Here is an 18,489-nt window from a genome sequence, read left to right on the forward strand (position 1 = left end):
ATTATAGATTAATACTTTGTATTTTATTTTGATAAATTGTTAGAATTCAGAATTATTTATTTTTGTTATGGTGAAATATATTTTAACATTTGTTGTTGGATTTAAATACGCATATTTTAAGGTGTTGAAACTTCATTGTCTGTAGTAATTTTTAAAAATTGTTGATCTCAGCCAAGCAATAAAATTAAGTTATCATTTTGACTCATTTCTATTATTATACCCTTACCCTTTATCTTTCATACTTATTTAATGGCTCCAATGCGGGCGAAGCCGCGGTTAAAAAGCTGGTATACTATATTCATAAATGATCAGCGTGACGAGCTGAGCCGAATTAGCAATGCCCGTCTATCTACATATACTAGATGAGATGTCGACCAGATATTGTTAAAATCGTACTACATAGTACATAACTGCCAATCAATCAAAACCAATGACTTGTTTGGAGAACCCTTTTATTAGTGACGGCTATTCAGGCTACAAGTTAAGCCTTCCAAAACGTAAATATTAAAAAATGTTTCACAAAAACGTGAAGTCTGACTTCATATATAATAGATATTGGACCAATATAGAAAATATTGCACAGACCACCAGCAGTATTGACAATTTTTATATGGTACATTAACTAATTTTGTCTGTCCAATTCCTTAATTCGCAGAAGGTCTACAAATTTTCGCTCGGGAAGGACTTAGGTTTAGTTTAGTTATTTTTTCAGTTAGTTTCACATTTCAGAAACATATGTTCCGAAATTTACCTTTCAAAATTTTAATTTAACACCCCATATATATTGATGTCACACACATATTGCCAACAAATTGGAAAATGCATATAAAATATGAAAGAATGGTTCGATTCAAAAGCGAGAAACTGATGTGCCAATCATCAAAGCTAAAATTCCATTAAATTATGCAGAAGTAAGCATGTGTGTGTGTGTGCGTGCAGGAATGAGTTATTAAAAACAGCTGTGGACAAACAATTTGCTACACAAACGGCAACAAAAAGTAAAAAAGACAAACAAAAAGCAACTTTGTTTCCGGTTCCGCTGCTGCCTGCATTCCTTATTAATTTTTTATGACAAAACACACACACATATGCAAATATGTCAACATAAAATGCGAGCATATGCACGAAGACCCTCCCTAAATAGCCAATAAAGAAGCCTGCAATATGCTTGGGGGTAAATAAATAAAGGCAAACTGCCAGCGGTCAGAATAGGCGCATATGTGTGGGTATCTGAAAGCATATGTGAACATCTCCTTGCCTACGAGTTGGCTTGATAGCCAATTTCCTCACACGCACGCACATACATGAACAAAGCAAGCTTTTGCGGCAGTCTGCTTGCCTTCGAGTTCACAGTAATTTGCCATTTCTCATTATTTTGCTTGCTGCCTGAATAAATTGGGCTTTTGAAGTGCATATTCGTAAATAAATGCTGGCGGAAAGGGCTTAGTTACAACACAATTTCAAGTTCATTTCGGCCTGTGGCAGCAAGAAGCAGCAGCAGTGGTAATTTCGACACATTTGCTGTCTCTGAGAGTGTCGGAGATTGCGTTCGAAGCAGCACTGTTGGCCGGCGGCTTTGTCGACTGCCTGGCATTGACCTCAATTTGTCTGCTTATGCTTATGTTTGTATTGATGGAAGTATTAAAAAATGGGCCTTTTGTTGTTATAGAGATAAATAGTAATCGATTCGGTGTTTTTGTTATTCCAGTTTCTTGACCGTTCCGCTTAACTTCATTATTTTCTTATTATGTAGGGCATAAATATGAAATTAAGGCCCACAAATAAATATACATATGAACATATAGTATATTTAGGTACATATGTAAATTAGTCTTTACACTATAGTTAAATATGTATGTATTTATATTATTAATTATTATATAGAATTTATGTATCGTACACTGAGAAAAATTGTCTTCTTAATTGGTGGATTTGTATATACATGAATTTATATGTACATATGTATTTCAGAAAATATTTATAAAGACTAGTTTCAAAACACAGAAAAACCAATTAAATAATTAAGTGAATGTTGCCACCTGTCCGAAAATTATGAGTAAAATTTAATGAAACCGAACATTCTGCAATATAAGAGTGAGCTAATGAAAAGAAAAAAGTTTAAGAAATTTCACAGTAGGAAAATCTTGAAGGGTTGCCACCTATTTAAAAAAAATCCGTGAATGTCTTTTTTTTCAAAAAAAACGGGAAGAAAGTTTTAGGAGCTACACGTTACAAAATATTTTCAGCGCAGGGTTGCCACCCGGTAAAATTTTTAAAATTCTTAATCTAATTGAAAAATTCAATTTAAACCAAAATGAAGCTTTAGAAGTTATAATTAGAAAATATTTTTTGAATTTCGTTAAATGAAAATTTTAGCGAAAGAAATTACCAACCATCTCAAATAGATTATCTTACTTAAAAATATCATCCTCAAGAAAATTGATTTCAAATTAATTTAAAAAAGAAGTTAATAAATGAGTCAGATAAAGAAAAAATATTCAATTCACAGGTCCAGTAGAAACTATTTTATTAGGAGAGTTGCCACCTGTTTGAAAAAGTAATTCAATATTGTTATTAAATAGGAAAAAGAAAACTTTTAGAGGACTTTACAGATTAAAATTTTTTTGGAAGAGTTGCCACTCATTTAAAATTGTTAATAAGTGAAAAGTAAAATAACATATAAAAAAAGTAGAATTATGGGGGAATATCAAACTGAGTTTTGAAAGAACTTTTGTTTCAGAATAATATTAACAGTGTTGCCACCCTTTTGCAAAAAAAACTAAATTCATGAAAAGTAAAATAACAAAAAAAAATGAGAATATGGAGGAATATCAAAAATGAGTTTTAAAAGAATATTTACTTAGGAATAATATTTAAAGTGCTGCCACCTTTTAGAAAAAAAATTTAGCGCATAAGTCCACAAAATAAATTCATTTTACAAAATTGGTCTGACATTTTAGGTACAAATTAAATTTTATATGAGCAGAGTTACCACCGTTTTTCAAAATATATACATACATATGTATATACATATAACTTCAAAAACCCGCCTTTTACATAATTACATTCTATGATTCTTGGCTATCAGCTGCACCTTTTTATAGAGATTAGAATCTTACTGTACCTTACTACCGAAAAAATTTAAAACCTGACGTCAAATATATGCGGAACCACCAAATACATCAAAAGGGTAATAACACATCCATATGTTCAAGTGCCTTACAGGACATATGTATACCTATATGTATGTCTAACATATTCAAATTTAAGGAGCGACGTCAAAAAAAAAGCGCTTTGAATTCGGGAAGAATACCCGAAGCGGCTAAACCCTCACGTAGAGATACGAAATTCGACTTTAATCCTTTGCATATGAAAGTGTTGCGCTTTTTGTCTTCCATTTTGCCTCAAGTATACAAAGAAGAAAGAAACATATGAGTGTTTAATACACATGTACCGTTATATACAGCCATAGCAACGAAAATAACGGGCTTTCTTCGGAGTTCGCATTGTGAATGTGAATTATTGTTGGAATGACACCGAGGCGAACTAATACGCCCACTGCACACAGCAGGAAGGTATTTCAAAACTTTTTAATGGGATTCAAGGAGTTGTCGAGATTTTGCTCTATTTCTATTTTATTCCTTTTTTTGTGGGATAAGTAGGAAGTCGAGAAACAGAATCCAAGCTCGCTGTGAACTCGAAGTGATTGCAAAACTTTGATAAGCAGAACATTTGCGAAAAATGTGTGATGTAGCGGAGTAGGGCGGCAAAGGAATTGCGCCAAAAGGTAAAAGTAGCTTGTTGAAATACGCAACACAATAAAATGCCGAGCGCAATGAAGCCGAGATAACGGCACGACACGAAAAATGCGGAAAATAAGCTGTGTGGCTGGAAACTTTTTGAATTTATACTCGTAAACATGCTTTGGGTGGTGTAACTAAATGTAACTGTAAACTTGAGCTGCTTGTTGTCTGAAGCTTGAACAGTCGCTGACTGCAAATGTTTGTTGTGCAATTCTGCTGTTGTTTTTGTTAGGGATGTTTATGTGTATATTATTGTTACAATGGTTCTAAAATAGCAAATATTTTGAAAATACAAAAAAAAAGGAATTATTAAATAACTGATAAAGGTTTTCATAGAGTATAATATGAGAAGTTTGTATCTGGAACTCCATTATTCTGCAAGGAATCATATGTGATTGATGTCAAAATTTTTTAAATTTTCTTAAGCTCAGCTTGTGGACGATTCCTTTTGCCATTTAGGATGAAATTGGGTTTTGTATTTTAATATTGATGAAATGCGTTCAATTGAAAAAAATGGGCGAGTGAAATCGAAAATTTCATACTCTGCCAATTTCCAAGCATCAAAGGCGGAGGAATAGCTTCAGTTGCAAAAGCTTGTAAATTATATGAGGTCTAGGGCAAGATTTTACTTGGTTCTTTCCGATGTATATGACATAAAGGCAACTGGAACTCCGAAAATCTGCCTTTTAGGTACCTGGGGCTGTAATAATTGTCGTACAATTTAAACAATTTTTGGGCGTAAGGTGACCTACTTTAAGTAGTAATTATTCGGGCAAAGTCTTATCCGGATACATCCATTTAAAAGTGTGTTATATGGGAAGTAGGCGTGGAAAAAAGATGCGCCCGCGATGGCAGGATAACTCCTTACAGGATCATATAAAGTAAAAAAATAAGTGTTTTACCTAAAACCTCATTTTGGAACTTAGCGGAAGGAAAAAATACTGAAAATTGATTTTTTGGCAGACATTTTTACAAAAAAATTACAAATTTCAGTGAAAATTTCGCGACATTCTTTTGTTTAAATAGTTGTAATCTAAAAAAAAATTTCATCTAAGCCTTAAAAAAATGTATCCCAAAGACCTGTGTAAAATTTCATGAAGATCGGTTGAGTAGTTTTCAAGAAATCTTAGCCTAGCTCGCACAAGTTCTCAAGGTTATATCTATTACTCGAATCAACTTGGAAATTTAGGAAAATATTCTAGAGGTGTTGTAGAATTTTATAAGACAATAAAAAAACTGTTTTTTTTTTTGAAATCCGTAAACCGACGTAACCCCTTAAACTTATTATAGGACCGGATTGCGCCAATTTTTTTTTTTTTCTTAATTTTCAACCATAAATGCTTTTCTCTAATGCAATTCATTGTTCTAAATAACAGCCTTGTATGTTATTGTGGAGTTAAATTATGGCACTTTTTCAATTAAAAGAGTTTTGTGAGCATGGGGACCATTCCAATGATTCCGTCCATCTACAATACCTATTCTACCTCGATCCCAAGGAATATGTATACCAAATTTTATCGAGATATCGCAAGTTTTACTCAAGTTATTGCTTGCATGGATGGACGGATAGGCAGAGGGTCACTGAGAATTCAACTCGTCTAGTCATACCGATCATATACACATAAGTATATATATATAACCTTTATCTCGATTAGTTTTAGGTGATATATACAGCCGTAGTATGAATAAAACTGGTATACTCTGTAGCAACATGTTTCAAGGGTATAAAAAGTCACCAATACTGCTCTTAGAAATATGCAAGTTCTCAGATATTGAAAAGAAAGACGTTTTATAATTTTTTGCATTATCATCACCGTGATATTTGGTTCATAGATATATCAGCAAGATAAATGAATCCGAAGAGAATATGAGAAAACTATCAAAAAATGGAAAGTAAAGCCAAACACAATAACTACAAAGTCCTCAAGGTCTACATGGTCTACAGGGTTCAATAGACAATGTACAAGTTCTGCCGATCTGAAGTGTGTGATTTATTAAGAGATGATATATTATATTATAAACAATATTACTGTGATGGTATATCCGTTTTGATACAGGGTATCAGGGTCACAAAGATATCGAGGGCAATGAAATTGGTCGGAGTGTCAAGAGTCGTGCACAGTACTCGAAAACGTGGCTTCCCAGCGTCACTTGATAAAAAGGACTGAAAAAATATGATTCACATGAAAAACTCAATGATCACAGTCTGAAAGCGGTGCAAACCTGCAAAATGCGGCTGACAGATCGAGAAGACTTCAGGAAACGTCAAGAGCAAGGCTGCAGTGATACAATATAGAGCATCTCTCGTGCATTTCAAGCATTTGGAATTGAAACACTGGAACATAATTTGGGAGGCCACAGAGCCTGTTGAAATTCGCGTCAAGCGCAGGTATCCTAACGAAAGACTTCTTTTCATATACTATGTAACAGTACTCCATTTCGTATTGCAAGAGGACAAAACTGGCTATGCTTGGCATATAAGCATACCAGGCTAACCTAACCTCACCTACGATATATAAAAACTTTGTTTTGCTTTGATGGCATATGTAATGGATATTTGTAAAAAGTTGCGTGACATTAGTCATTTATATTATCTTAATAGACCCTAGTTTTTTTTTAATAAGAAATAGAAGTTTTAATGACGACAACTGTATGACCCTCAAAAATAAAATAACATAATAACAGTAGAACCAACCATACCATTTATTTTAACATTATCCTATCGTATTTTAACGTTGTCTGAAGCCAACTTCTTACAAAAAAACTTTTGTTGAAAAACTTACTTTCTTTATTCTTTATTTTACATATTAGGTATGTTTCTTTGCTAGAACAGGATTAACTCCTAGTGGTAGGCAATTTTTTATTATAAAAGTAATACTTATTTTTAAACTTGTAAAATGTTTCAACAGGTGAAAAGACGTAAACATATAAATTATTGCAACATTTGGTAACAGCTCATCTTATATGCTCCATTTGAAAAGATGAGGTGAGTGTCCTTGCTAAAATATTAATCACGCCTGATTGTAGGCAGTCCATTAAAACTTTGAATACATTGTTGCTATATTTTTGAAGAAATATGTTTTGCAAAATATTGCTTATAAAAAAATAGTTCTAAACAGACGAAAGAACAGATTTGATTCAAATATAAATACCAAAATAATTTAATTATCATCAAAGGAGTCAAAAATGCTTATAGCCCTTCTGAATTGTTCTTTCTAAAAACCTCAATATGGATACGTAACTGATAAAATGAAATGTAAATATCAATCAGTTAAAATTAATATTTTCGAGATTTAAAGAAAAATGCTTGATATGCTGCTTTACTCCTGCCGAGTCAATCAATATGTGTACAAAGAGGAGGATACACATTGCCGTCAACAATGGCTTATGTCCCTGCACACTTCCCCAACTAACCGATTCATTTGCCATTGTCAACATGCTGCTTGTTAGTTTCGTGCTTTTAATGATGGCAGCCACATATGTACATATAGACATACAAATACATCAACAACTCGTATGTATACAAAGGTATGACATGAGCTTGCTGACACTGCGACTAAATTGTTTGCTACCCACTAGAGCACACACACATATAGCAGCAGCAGCAACGGTAACTGCAGAACACTTCAACACAGGCGTCAATATTAACAAAAGGATTTTTTTCCTTTTTCGCCTCAATACCCAACCATCAGTCATCGGTGAGCATATGTACAAATATTTACATGCAAACTAACACATATGCAGGTAGGTACATAAGCCGACAAAAAACTTGCAACATGTCAACAACAGCACGGTAATCGGCAGCTAAGCTGACATTGATGTCAAATTGACATGAATAACCAAATCCGACTTGAAGTCAAACCCCAAGCCTCCGACGCTTTAGAGGCTTCTACACAAATCCTTTGTCAATGCTGACAAGCGTCATATGTGAAATACATTGTATTGAAAAGGTTCGAAAGCGAAAAATGCATTGATGGGTTGCTGCCTGAGTACGCTTTTATGTGCGTGTGTGAGTATACTGCAAGTGACAAATTGAAAGATTTTCAGCTGACGCTCGTTGATTAGTAGTGTAGGCGTGGAAAACCGTTAACAGTTTAATAGAATAAAAGTGTCAAAATCAAATTGAAATGCTGACGGCGTGTAAGATGAGAAGAGTTGATTAATTGGTCACACTGAGAAAAATTTGGCATAGCAAAATAAAAAAAAAAAACAAAAATAGGGAATAATTGTTTGAAAACTTAGAAAAAAATTCAAACAAATATTATAAAAAAAGCTAATACAAAGTTTAAATATGTAAATAAAAAAAAATGCATTCAAACAATTTTTTTTTTTTTTAATTAAAGTTTTGATTAAAAACAAAAATAGCAAAAGAAAATTTAATAAAAAGAATTAAACGATAAATTCTTCGATTTAAAAGAAACATTTTTTCAGAAACAAAATTTACCTAAAAAAAATGATTAAAACAATACAAAGTTGTTTATGTAGTTTTAATTTTTAAAATTATTTTGTATCTTAAAAAAACTCCAAAAAAGTTTTTAATAAAAATTTGTATAGAAATAACCCTTATCTACAATAAATGTTTACGTTAGACTACATTTGAAATAATATTGTGATTAAAAAAAAAATAAATATATTACATTTTAGTATGAAAAAATACTCAAACCTCGTTGAAAAATTGTGAAAAATATTGTATTTCAGAAATGAAAAAAATGTATTTTAGAAAAACATTCAATACTTCATAAGTTTTTTAAATTTTAATTTCTAAAAATATTATATATCTAAAAAATATCAAGAAATTTTTTCTTGAATAATAAAACACAAACAAATTTTAATCAAGAATAATTTTCTTCCCGAAAAAAATTTATGCAAATTAAAATTTTTCATCTTAAATATCTTTCGAAAAAAATTGTGTGCAAAATATAAATATTTTTATTCAAAATATAAAATTTTCATCTTAAATTTATAAAAATATTTTACATTTATACACATACCTTTATATATATATATATTTTTTTTATTTTTATCAGTACGAGTGCAAAGTCCAGAATCTAAAGAAACGCAAAGTGACTATACACATTTCGGTGAACGGCGTACGTGTGGTGCTCAAGAAACGCAGAAGAAAAGTGAGTCGTTTTTTTTTTAAATTCTAAAAAAAAATTTTTATATGTACATATGTACATATATCAATTTTTTTTATATAATTTTTTTTAAGTAAAATTTTAAATTTTTATAATTATATAGTTATAATTTTTTGTCTACGTTTTAATTAATTCTCGATTTTTTCATTTGATGTTTTAATTTTATTCTTTTTTAATTTTAATTTTAAATACACTACACAAAAATTAAATTGAATTTAAAGATAATTTAAAAAATAAAAATGAATTTAGGTAGAATCAAAATAAATAAATTTGGTTCTACTTAAATTTAATTTTATTTTTTTAATTATCTTTTTATTTAAATTATTTTTTTTTGGTAATATTTAATTTTCCTTTATATTACTTTATTGTAATTTAATTAATTAATTTATTTTATTCTACATAATATTAATTTTTTTTGATTTTAATTATGCGATTAATTTCAATTTTAATTGTAATTATAATTTTGGTGTTAATAGTAATTTTAACTGTAGAAATTATTTAATTTTGTTCAAGTTTAATTATGATTTAATTAAATCGTACTTAAATTTTTCATTTATTGCCTTTTTATTATATGTTAGTTTTTCATTGTTTACCTAATTTCATTAAAATTCATTTTATTTTATATTAATTAAATCTTCTCTATATTATTTATTTTTTTTCTCAAATAAAATTATTTCATATTATTTTTGTTAATTTTATTGAATTTAATTTTTCTTATTTTAATCCGATTTTATTTATATTTACTGTTATTTTTATATTAATAAAATATTAAAATTATTTAATTTTCAATTTTATTTTATTTTTAATTTAATTATGAATTCGGATTTGAATTTTATTCAATAATATTTTTTTCCAATTTTTTCCAGAAAAAGAACTGGACAAATGAAGCCGAAGAAATCGAACTACTCAATCATCCCATCTATAGAATTTTCTATGTGTCACACGACAGCAGCGATCTCAAAATATTTAGCTATATTGCACGAGACGCCAGCACAGACACATTCAAATGCTCCGTTTTCAAAAGTCATAAAAAGGTGAGTGACATATAGACATATGTATATCAATGGACGTTTATGCACGTGTGAACAGATGTTACCGAATGTGTATATTTGGCAGCTATGTTGGTTATGTACATACATATCGCATTTACGTAGACATTTTCCTTATATTTATATTTCTCAAAAAGACATTTCGACAAACAAACGCTCTTTTTCTGTTATGCTGGCAACTCGCATATGTCATTTTGCTCTAAAACTTTTTTATTCAATTGTTGTTTATTATTCTAATTAGTATTTTCCCAATTATTTTCCATTTGCCTGCCGGTGACATTTCTGTCCATTTACTTTGTATTTTTGGTCACGGTTTCTTTTTTTAAATGGTTTTCCTAAGAAAGCATAAAAATATCACAACTTTCGGCAACATGCCTGTTCAGTTTGGCCACAGGCCAAGTGCAAAAGTAAGCCAAAGTAATTTGTGGAGAAAAATAATTAAGAAATCAGCCAAAAGAAATGTATTCCAAATGGATTTTTAAAAAACTACCACTGGCAGTGTTGTACGTGTGTGTGAGTGTATAAATGCGTTATTGCGAAGAATAGAGGTCATTTTTGCTTATGAAGAACCGAGCAGCGCAATTGTTCATTAGCTGTTTCGGGAGAAGAAATATAATTTTGTAAAATGTGGTCACTTCCAGTTGGGTCTTTGAGGTATCAAGTACGATATTCCACATTTTTGCATGATGTCAGAGCACCAGCATTTGTTTTTTGGTAAATTATGGCAAATTACCAATATGGAGTTGTCTCTCGTTAATCAAAAGCTTTCTGGTAACTGAAATTTATTTGCCCTAATTTCAGGTCTTGTAGCCTTTTACACACACCAAGGCAATTTATTATACAAAACAAAAAAAATGGATTAATACAGAATTTAATAATATATTTCTTTTTTTAACTAAATCAATAACTTTTGTTTTATTTTTTTAATTTATAAAGTATTTTTTACTTATAATTTTGAATTAATAAAAATATTTTATATATGAAAAAAAATTGAATAAAAGATAATACTTTTTTTCTTTTTTTCATTTAAAATATTTTAAAATTGGGAAAATCAACAAAAAAATTAGTTCTTAAAAAATTTTAATTAGTAAAAAACAATTGTTCAAAAAAAGCTTTATTTAAAAAATTATACAGTTTCTAGTTTAAATTTATAAAAATATTTTACATCAAAAAATTTTTTTGCAAGTTTTGAATCAGATAGTTTTAGTTTTGAAAATAATTGAGTGTATCTAATAAAAAAATTGGCTTTGGAAAAAATTTGAACTAAAAAACTTTTCAGTTAAATTTATAAAAATACTTTATATCTGAAAAAATCAAAGAAAAAGTTTTGAATAAAAAGTAGAAACAAATTTTAATTTAGAAATTTTTTGTTAGAAAAAATTAAAAAATTAAACTTTTCAGGTTAAATTTATAAAAAAAACTTTTATATCCACAAAAATCAAAAAAAAAGTTTCGAATATGATGTAAAAAAAAATTTATTAAAACAAAATACTAAAGGAAACGCATATAATTAACAATTTTCGATCTAAATTTATAAAAATATTTTATATCTAAAAAAGTTTTTAACTCGGAACTACTATTGGCAATTGACATTGAGCTGGATACTCATTGGTCTATGATCAGTAGCCAGTTGCCATGGATAATATACATTTTTGTATACGGTTACTTAGCATCTACTCAGGCAACTTGCCGTACATACCAATAGCATTATTTTATCGCTCTTTCTAATAAATGTTAAATATGTTTTATTTGCTAATATATAATATATAAAATTTGGCGCTATCTAGTGCCCCACTGGGTCGCTCTATGGAATTCCGTAAACCATGTCTTTTGAAGACTTTACCAGATTCAGTTGTGTAGATCTAATTTTAGTTATTTTTATAAAAAAGATAGATTATCGAAATATGGAAAGCATACCTTTTTTTATTTCATGTTACCCTTTACTCTTCTGTTCTCCACAAAGGCCTAGATTCTTAGAAAGAATTGCTTTGCACAAAGTCTGCTCCATAAACAGGCGTTGTTGTTTAATGTCCAAATTTCATTAAAAATATGAAGAATGGAAAGCAAAAGTCAGTCAATTATCAATCTCTCGTCACTCAGCACATTACGAGATTAAACCATCTCAAAAGGCAAGTTGCGTATACGCAGTGTACTACTCATTTAAAGCCAGCAATAAAAGCACCTGCTACAAATCATTTTCACCAAATTCTGCTTATTACTTACTAATAATGAAGCAATATGCTAAAGTGTCGATACTTTAAAGCGCAAAAATTTTATTTAGAAAATTTAAAAAATAAATTTTTAATTTGAAAAACAAATTTTGAGAAAAGTGCGGAAAGTATGATTTTCGGTGATAACTACGTAAGCTCGTATGGGAAAAAGTAAGAAAAACAGACTATAAATATAGTGTAATAAAAAAACAACAATGAGTACCAAAACCAATAACCACTACAACAACAATTTGTATACACAACCTGCAGTTGACGGCAAAGCAATGACGTCAAGCCAAATAAGACGCGGCAGGTCAATAATTACATCTTCGGGCCAATAATTCTTAAAACTGCGCGAACACACACACACACACATTTTCAAAGAAATGAATGAACGATCGAAAGCTGGAGTAAAGAAACAAAAGGCAGCCACACAATAAATATATATAAGCAAATGGAGCGGATGAGTGCCTGAAGCAGAGAAAACAAAAAATAAATGAAATCAAATAAAATAATACCTGTAAAAAGAAAATAATTAATCTCACAAAAAAGTAAAACTACAATAAACACATTACTTCAAGTGTTTACAAACTTTGCCAGCTTTGCGCGCTACACTTGGCACGGCTGGAGCACGCTTAACAGGGGAGCCCTGGCATTAAAAACTTTTCTGCAGCGAAGTCAGAGGAGCGCAATAAACGTGTGGCAACTGCTAAGTACAACAACAACAAATTCACAAGAAACACACGAGCGAGTGTGAGCGGCCAACAGAATCAGCGGCTCGCATACACACACACGCATATAGTGAACACAAACCGCATATAATTAGGACGCTAATGGATCGCTTGTATTTATAATTCAGGGAAAAGGCAAATTTTCGAGCGAAAATTTATTTTTAAAGTCCAAAAATCAACTAGTAATTATGCGCAGCGAGAAAAACGAGTAAAACGAGTCCGAATGTTAATGAGCATTGCAAAGTATGCCTGTAAGTAGAGTAAATGGAGGGAAATGTAGATAAGAAGGAAATTAATTAAGAAAACTGAGAGATCCCACAACACAACAACAACAACAAAGAAAATGTATTGAAAAAGCATGCAAGAGATGCAAAATGAAAAAAAAAAATAAACGAAAATAAGCTTTTGCAAAAACAAAAAAAAACAGCGATAACAAGCACCAAAGCAAAGACCAAGGTACAACCAAAATAAGAATAAAAAACAACAACAACACTAAAAATAATTATGATAAAGCAAATACAACAAAATTATATATTACAATAACAATACCACGGTAAACACAAGAAAAAATACCCTTCACAGGTGCATTTTCTATAGCATAAAGAAGTAAAAACAAGAAAAAACGATAAATCAGGTGCACCGAAGCTAATATACCCTTCATAGGTGCATTTCTTTAAGTAACTATGTGTTCAGTTTGTATGGAAGCTATATGCTATAGTAATCTGATCTGAACAATTTTTTCGGAGATTACATTGTTGCCTTAGAAAATAACCTGTGCCAACTTTTGTGAAGATACATTCTCAAATGTGAAAGTTTTCCATACAAGAACTTGATTCCGATCGTTCAGTTTGTATGGTAGCTATATGCTATAGTTAACCGATCTGACCATTTTCTTCGGAGATTACATTGCTGCCTTAGAAAATAATCCATACCAAATTTGGTGAAGATACATTGTCAAATGTGAAAGTTTTCCATACAAGAACTTGATTCCGATCGTTCAGTTTATAAGGCAGCTATATGTTATAGTGGTCTGATATCGGCCGTTCCGACAAATGAGCAGCTTCTTAAAGAGAAAATGACGTTTGCAAAATTTCAAAACGATATCTTAAAAACTGAGGGACTAGTTCGTATATATACAGACGGATGGACAGACAGACAGACGGACATCGCTAAATCGACTCAGCTTAATATACTGATCATTTATATATATACTTTATAGCGTCTCCGACTCTTCTTTCTGGGTGTTACAAACATCGTGACAAACTTAATGTACCCTGTTCAGGGTATAAATATTTTTATCTTGATTTTGATAGGTCATTTTATATGACAATTATATGTTATCGTGGTCCGATCTCAACAATTTCTCCGGAGATTGCACCTTTGCCTTAGACAATAAGCCAAACCAAATTTCAAAAAATATCTTTTCAAATAAAAAAGCTGTCAATACAAATACTTAAATCCGATCGTTCAGTTTGTTTGGCACTTATATGCTATAATGGTCCGATATCTGTCTTTCCAACAAATAAATAGCTTCTTTATGAGAAAAGGGCAGATACAAAAATTCAGATCTATCTATGGCCTAGTTCGTATAAATACAAACAAACGGACAGACAGACAGACATGGCTAATTAGACTCAGCTCGATACACTGATCACTCATACGTATATATATTTTTGAGGTTCTCCGATTTTCCTTCTGTTTCATGGCAAACTTAATATACACTGTTCAGGGTATAATAACAATTAAACCAATATGAAACTAAGATGAAAAAAACAACAACAGCACAAAAAAATTATCTAAAAAATCGTTATAACATCAAAAACAACCACCAAAATAAAAAATATAGCAATAGCAACTGCGAAAAGAAAATAACAGCAACAAAAATAGTCAAATCTACACAAAAAAAATACAACAATAACAAATGAAAACCAAAACACATCAACAAATAAAAACAAAAATACAAGAAAACGCAAATTGAACGTCACGAAAAATCGTGAAAGCCCCAAAAACACACACGCTACTGCCTATATGATCAACACATTGCCAGCGAGGAGGGTACGAAGTATAAAAATAGAAGGAGAAAAGTCGTCGATTGCCGTGATGGGGTAAGCAAAACAAAAATATCGAGATACTATATAGAGAACAAAGAAACACTTATTTGCGAACACGGCACAGAATAAAAGCAACGAACCGATGCTGGAAGCGAAGCCGCGCCAGAGAATAGGAGAGCACCAGAGAGCGGGACTTTTGACATCAATGTAATATCAGCACTAGTAAACCCCATAAAGAGAGAGAGAGTTGTCGAAAAGATAAGCAAATATGTTGGAAAATGCGAGAGAGCGTGCAAATCAAAATTGGAAAAGCTCGGAAAGCTTTGCATGAAAACGTCACCAATGGAAATTAACCAGATCAGTGAGGCGGTTGGAATATTTTGGCCAGCCAGCCGACAGGCCAGATGTGTTGTTATTCAACGCTCAAGCTGTGCAGTAGTCGATATCGCGGAACGATCACGTACAGAACGCACCGACGGTTAGCGCGAGTATCGAAAATCGCACAAGCGGTGATTGAAAGTGTTTAAAAACGAGAAGTAAACGTGGTGGATTAAGAAGTAAACTTTTATTTGGAGTGTGGTGGTGGAAGATGAAATATTTGTTGATGTGGTAGAAATAGTAAAAGTAATCTTATAGAAGTTTGCGTAAATACACAATTTATAAAATCTTAATTTGTTATAAAAAAATTAAAATAATAATAATTAATAAAAAAATTAATTCATAAAAAATTTAATTTATCAAATAAACTTATGGACTATAAAATTAAAAAATTAAATAAATTAAGTTTTTATCTAAAATCATGCAAAAAATTTGTGGTGAATTTACAATTTAGTAAAAAAAATTAATTAATGAATTGAAAACTTTTTTGAAAAAATCCATGCACCATGTGACTAGAAACTAAAAAATCGACCAAACAAAATATTAAAACAAATAAATTAGAAAGAATATTTCATTAAAAAATTTCAAAACGTTATTTAACTTTTATTTAATTAAAAAACATATTTTTTAAAAAACATGTTGGCTTATTATAATAAAACTAAATCATACAAAATATTTAAAAAATTTATAACAGTGACTAAAATATAAAATAGTTTTAAAAGTGACGGCACTCAAAAATATTTTCAAAAACTCTTATGTACATGCATTGCCAAAGATTAAAAAAAGAAAAATTCATATAACAAAAAAATTAATTTCAAAAATTTTTTAACTGAAAAAACATTGTTATTAATTAGAAAAACTCAACTATCAATAAATTATTAAAATAAAGAATTTATTTATTTAATTAATTAAAAAATAATGTGTAAACAATTAAATTATTAAAAAACAAATTTTAATTAGAAAAAATTAATTAACAAAAAAACTTTAAAAATTAATAAAAAGAATCAATTAACTAAAAAACTTAAAAAATGAAAGAGATTTATTAAAAAACCTTAAAATTCTGTTAAATTAATGCCGGTAAATTAATTCTTTTCAAAAGATCGTAGGTGCAACCTGTTGCCCGAGACTAAAAATTTAACCAAAAATACTTCGAAAATCATTCCAAAAAGTTATGTAATTAAAAATATTTTAATTTATAACAAAAAAAAAATTAATTAACGTTAACTAAAAACATTAAATCAGTAGGTTATTAAAAAAATTATTTGTTAAAAGCTAATCGACATTTATTAAAAAAAAAAAATAATATAAAAACTTTAAAAAATAATCAAAAGTGAGTTATACATGTGATAAATATTGAATTAAAAATGAATGTGAATTATGAAAAAATAAAAATTTAATCTAAATTACTTTAAAAAAAATATGTATAATTAAAATAAAAAAATTAAAAAAAAAATATTTAATTAAAAAAGAATTAATTAAAAAAAAATAACACAAAAAATTTAAGCAAAATATTTAAAAATGAATTAAAAGTGACGGCGTTAAATGACGGAAACGGCGGTAAAATAAATTTTAATTAATTAAAAAAAAAATTAATTATTTAATTAAAATAAACGGTTAATTTGATAAAAAAAATTAAGACAAATATTTAAAAACTAACTAAAAGTGACTTATTTATTGAATATTGTTGAAAATAACGGTAAATGAATTTAAAAAAATTCCAAAACATGCAACATGTGTTTGCTGTCTGAACAGAGACTGAAAAACACCACCAAAATATTAAAAAAAAACACGTAAATACAAATTGGCACCAAAATTTCTCAAACTAATCCAGCAAAAATTACAAACCTCTAATTCCAAACGAAATTGCTGTGCGTTTATAGTGATTTACAGTGCATGCCTTTGTGTTAGTACCAGAACAAGGAACACATGTGCGGCCATAACTAACGGCAGGTGCACAAAAGTACGCAAGTTGTATACCGAAAAAAAAAAATCAAAAACAAAGTAGAAAATCCAACAATTTAATTAAAATTCCGCGATTTACGTCGCAAATCCTGCGCGTTTTTCCGAATTTCTAATTTCTTGTGGCAGCCAGAGCCATAAATTCAAATATGACATACGAAATTAGTTTGTCTCGATCACCAAAACTATGAAAATGGAAATAAGCAAATGTATTAAGACTGTTAGACGTTAGTTTACAACTAATGAGGATGTGAGTGTGTGTGTTTGTATGTTTTGCTGACGGCATCACAGACGCGACGCGCTGCTGATCGCCAATTCGGACGCAAAATTATGTGAAAAAGCCAAGAATCCAGCGGATAAAGCAAGCCAAGCGAATTTATTACATGTTTGAGGAACTATTAGTACAAACACACACATACTTATCCACACATAAACGCCTCTAGGCTACGTCGCTGACATTAATGACTTCCCAGTTTCAGTGTATGTCACACAAAAAAAAAAAAAGCGCGTTAAATAGAAAAGAAACAATAATAAAGCGCGTACAAAATCCAAGTCCAAACGCCGCTAATTAATAACCAAAAATATGAAAAGTAAAAATTGACAATAAAAACAAAAAATAAAAAAACATTTGCGCTGTATTTTTTGTCAGCGCACGAAATGCTCATAAAAAGCACAGAAAAACGCCAAAAAATTGAAGAAAAATATTCCAAAAAGAAAACAAGCCGCACAACGCGCATCTAATTAATGTCGCTTTATTAGTTGTTGTTTTTGTTGGCCGTGTTCAAAGCGAAAATATACGGTGAAAACATTAATTTTTGTTGGCTGACATGCGGCCAATAAGCGTGCGCAGGTGAAAAACTTACACACCAGAAGACATACATTTTGGCCAAAAACGAAAGGCGAATCTGCTACATATTAATGACATATGGAAATCTTTTACTTATGGGAAAAATTCATTTGAGAAAGTGCAAAATTTTTGATTGAAATTTTTAATGTATAATTTTTGATTTTTTTTTAATTTTCCGATATTTTTTCCTTTTTTTCATAGTAACCGTTTTTCTAGTTCATATCCAGTCTGAAAAAAAATATTAGAATCACACATCAAAGCGAAAATATGCCATATTATTTGCATGCAAATATGTGACAGTGTTTGGTTGTACATGGCGTATA

General features: G+C 30.0%; 1 protein-coding gene across 2 annotated transcripts in view; it reads left to right on the plus strand.

The window, feature by feature from the left end:
- LOC120777954 (capon-like protein) overlaps positions 1–18,489 on the plus strand; it is a 319,841-nt gene that overhangs the window by 253,403 nt on the left and 47,949 nt on the right. For both annotated transcript variants that reach the window (XM_040109570.1, XM_040109569.1), the window contains exons 4-5: positions 8,831–8,926; positions 9,808–9,975. In XM_040109570.1, coding sequence (XP_039965504.1) covers positions 8,831–8,926; positions 9,808–9,975 — 264 coding nt within the window. The remainder of the gene's footprint in view (positions 1–8,830; positions 8,927–9,807; positions 9,976–18,489) is intronic.

Source organism: Bactrocera tryoni, chromosome 5 (assembly GCF_016617805.1).
Source record: "Bactrocera tryoni isolate S06 chromosome 5, CSIRO_BtryS06_freeze2, whole genome shotgun sequence".
NCBI lineage: Eukaryota > Metazoa > Arthropoda > Insecta > Diptera > Tephritidae > Bactrocera > Bactrocera tryoni.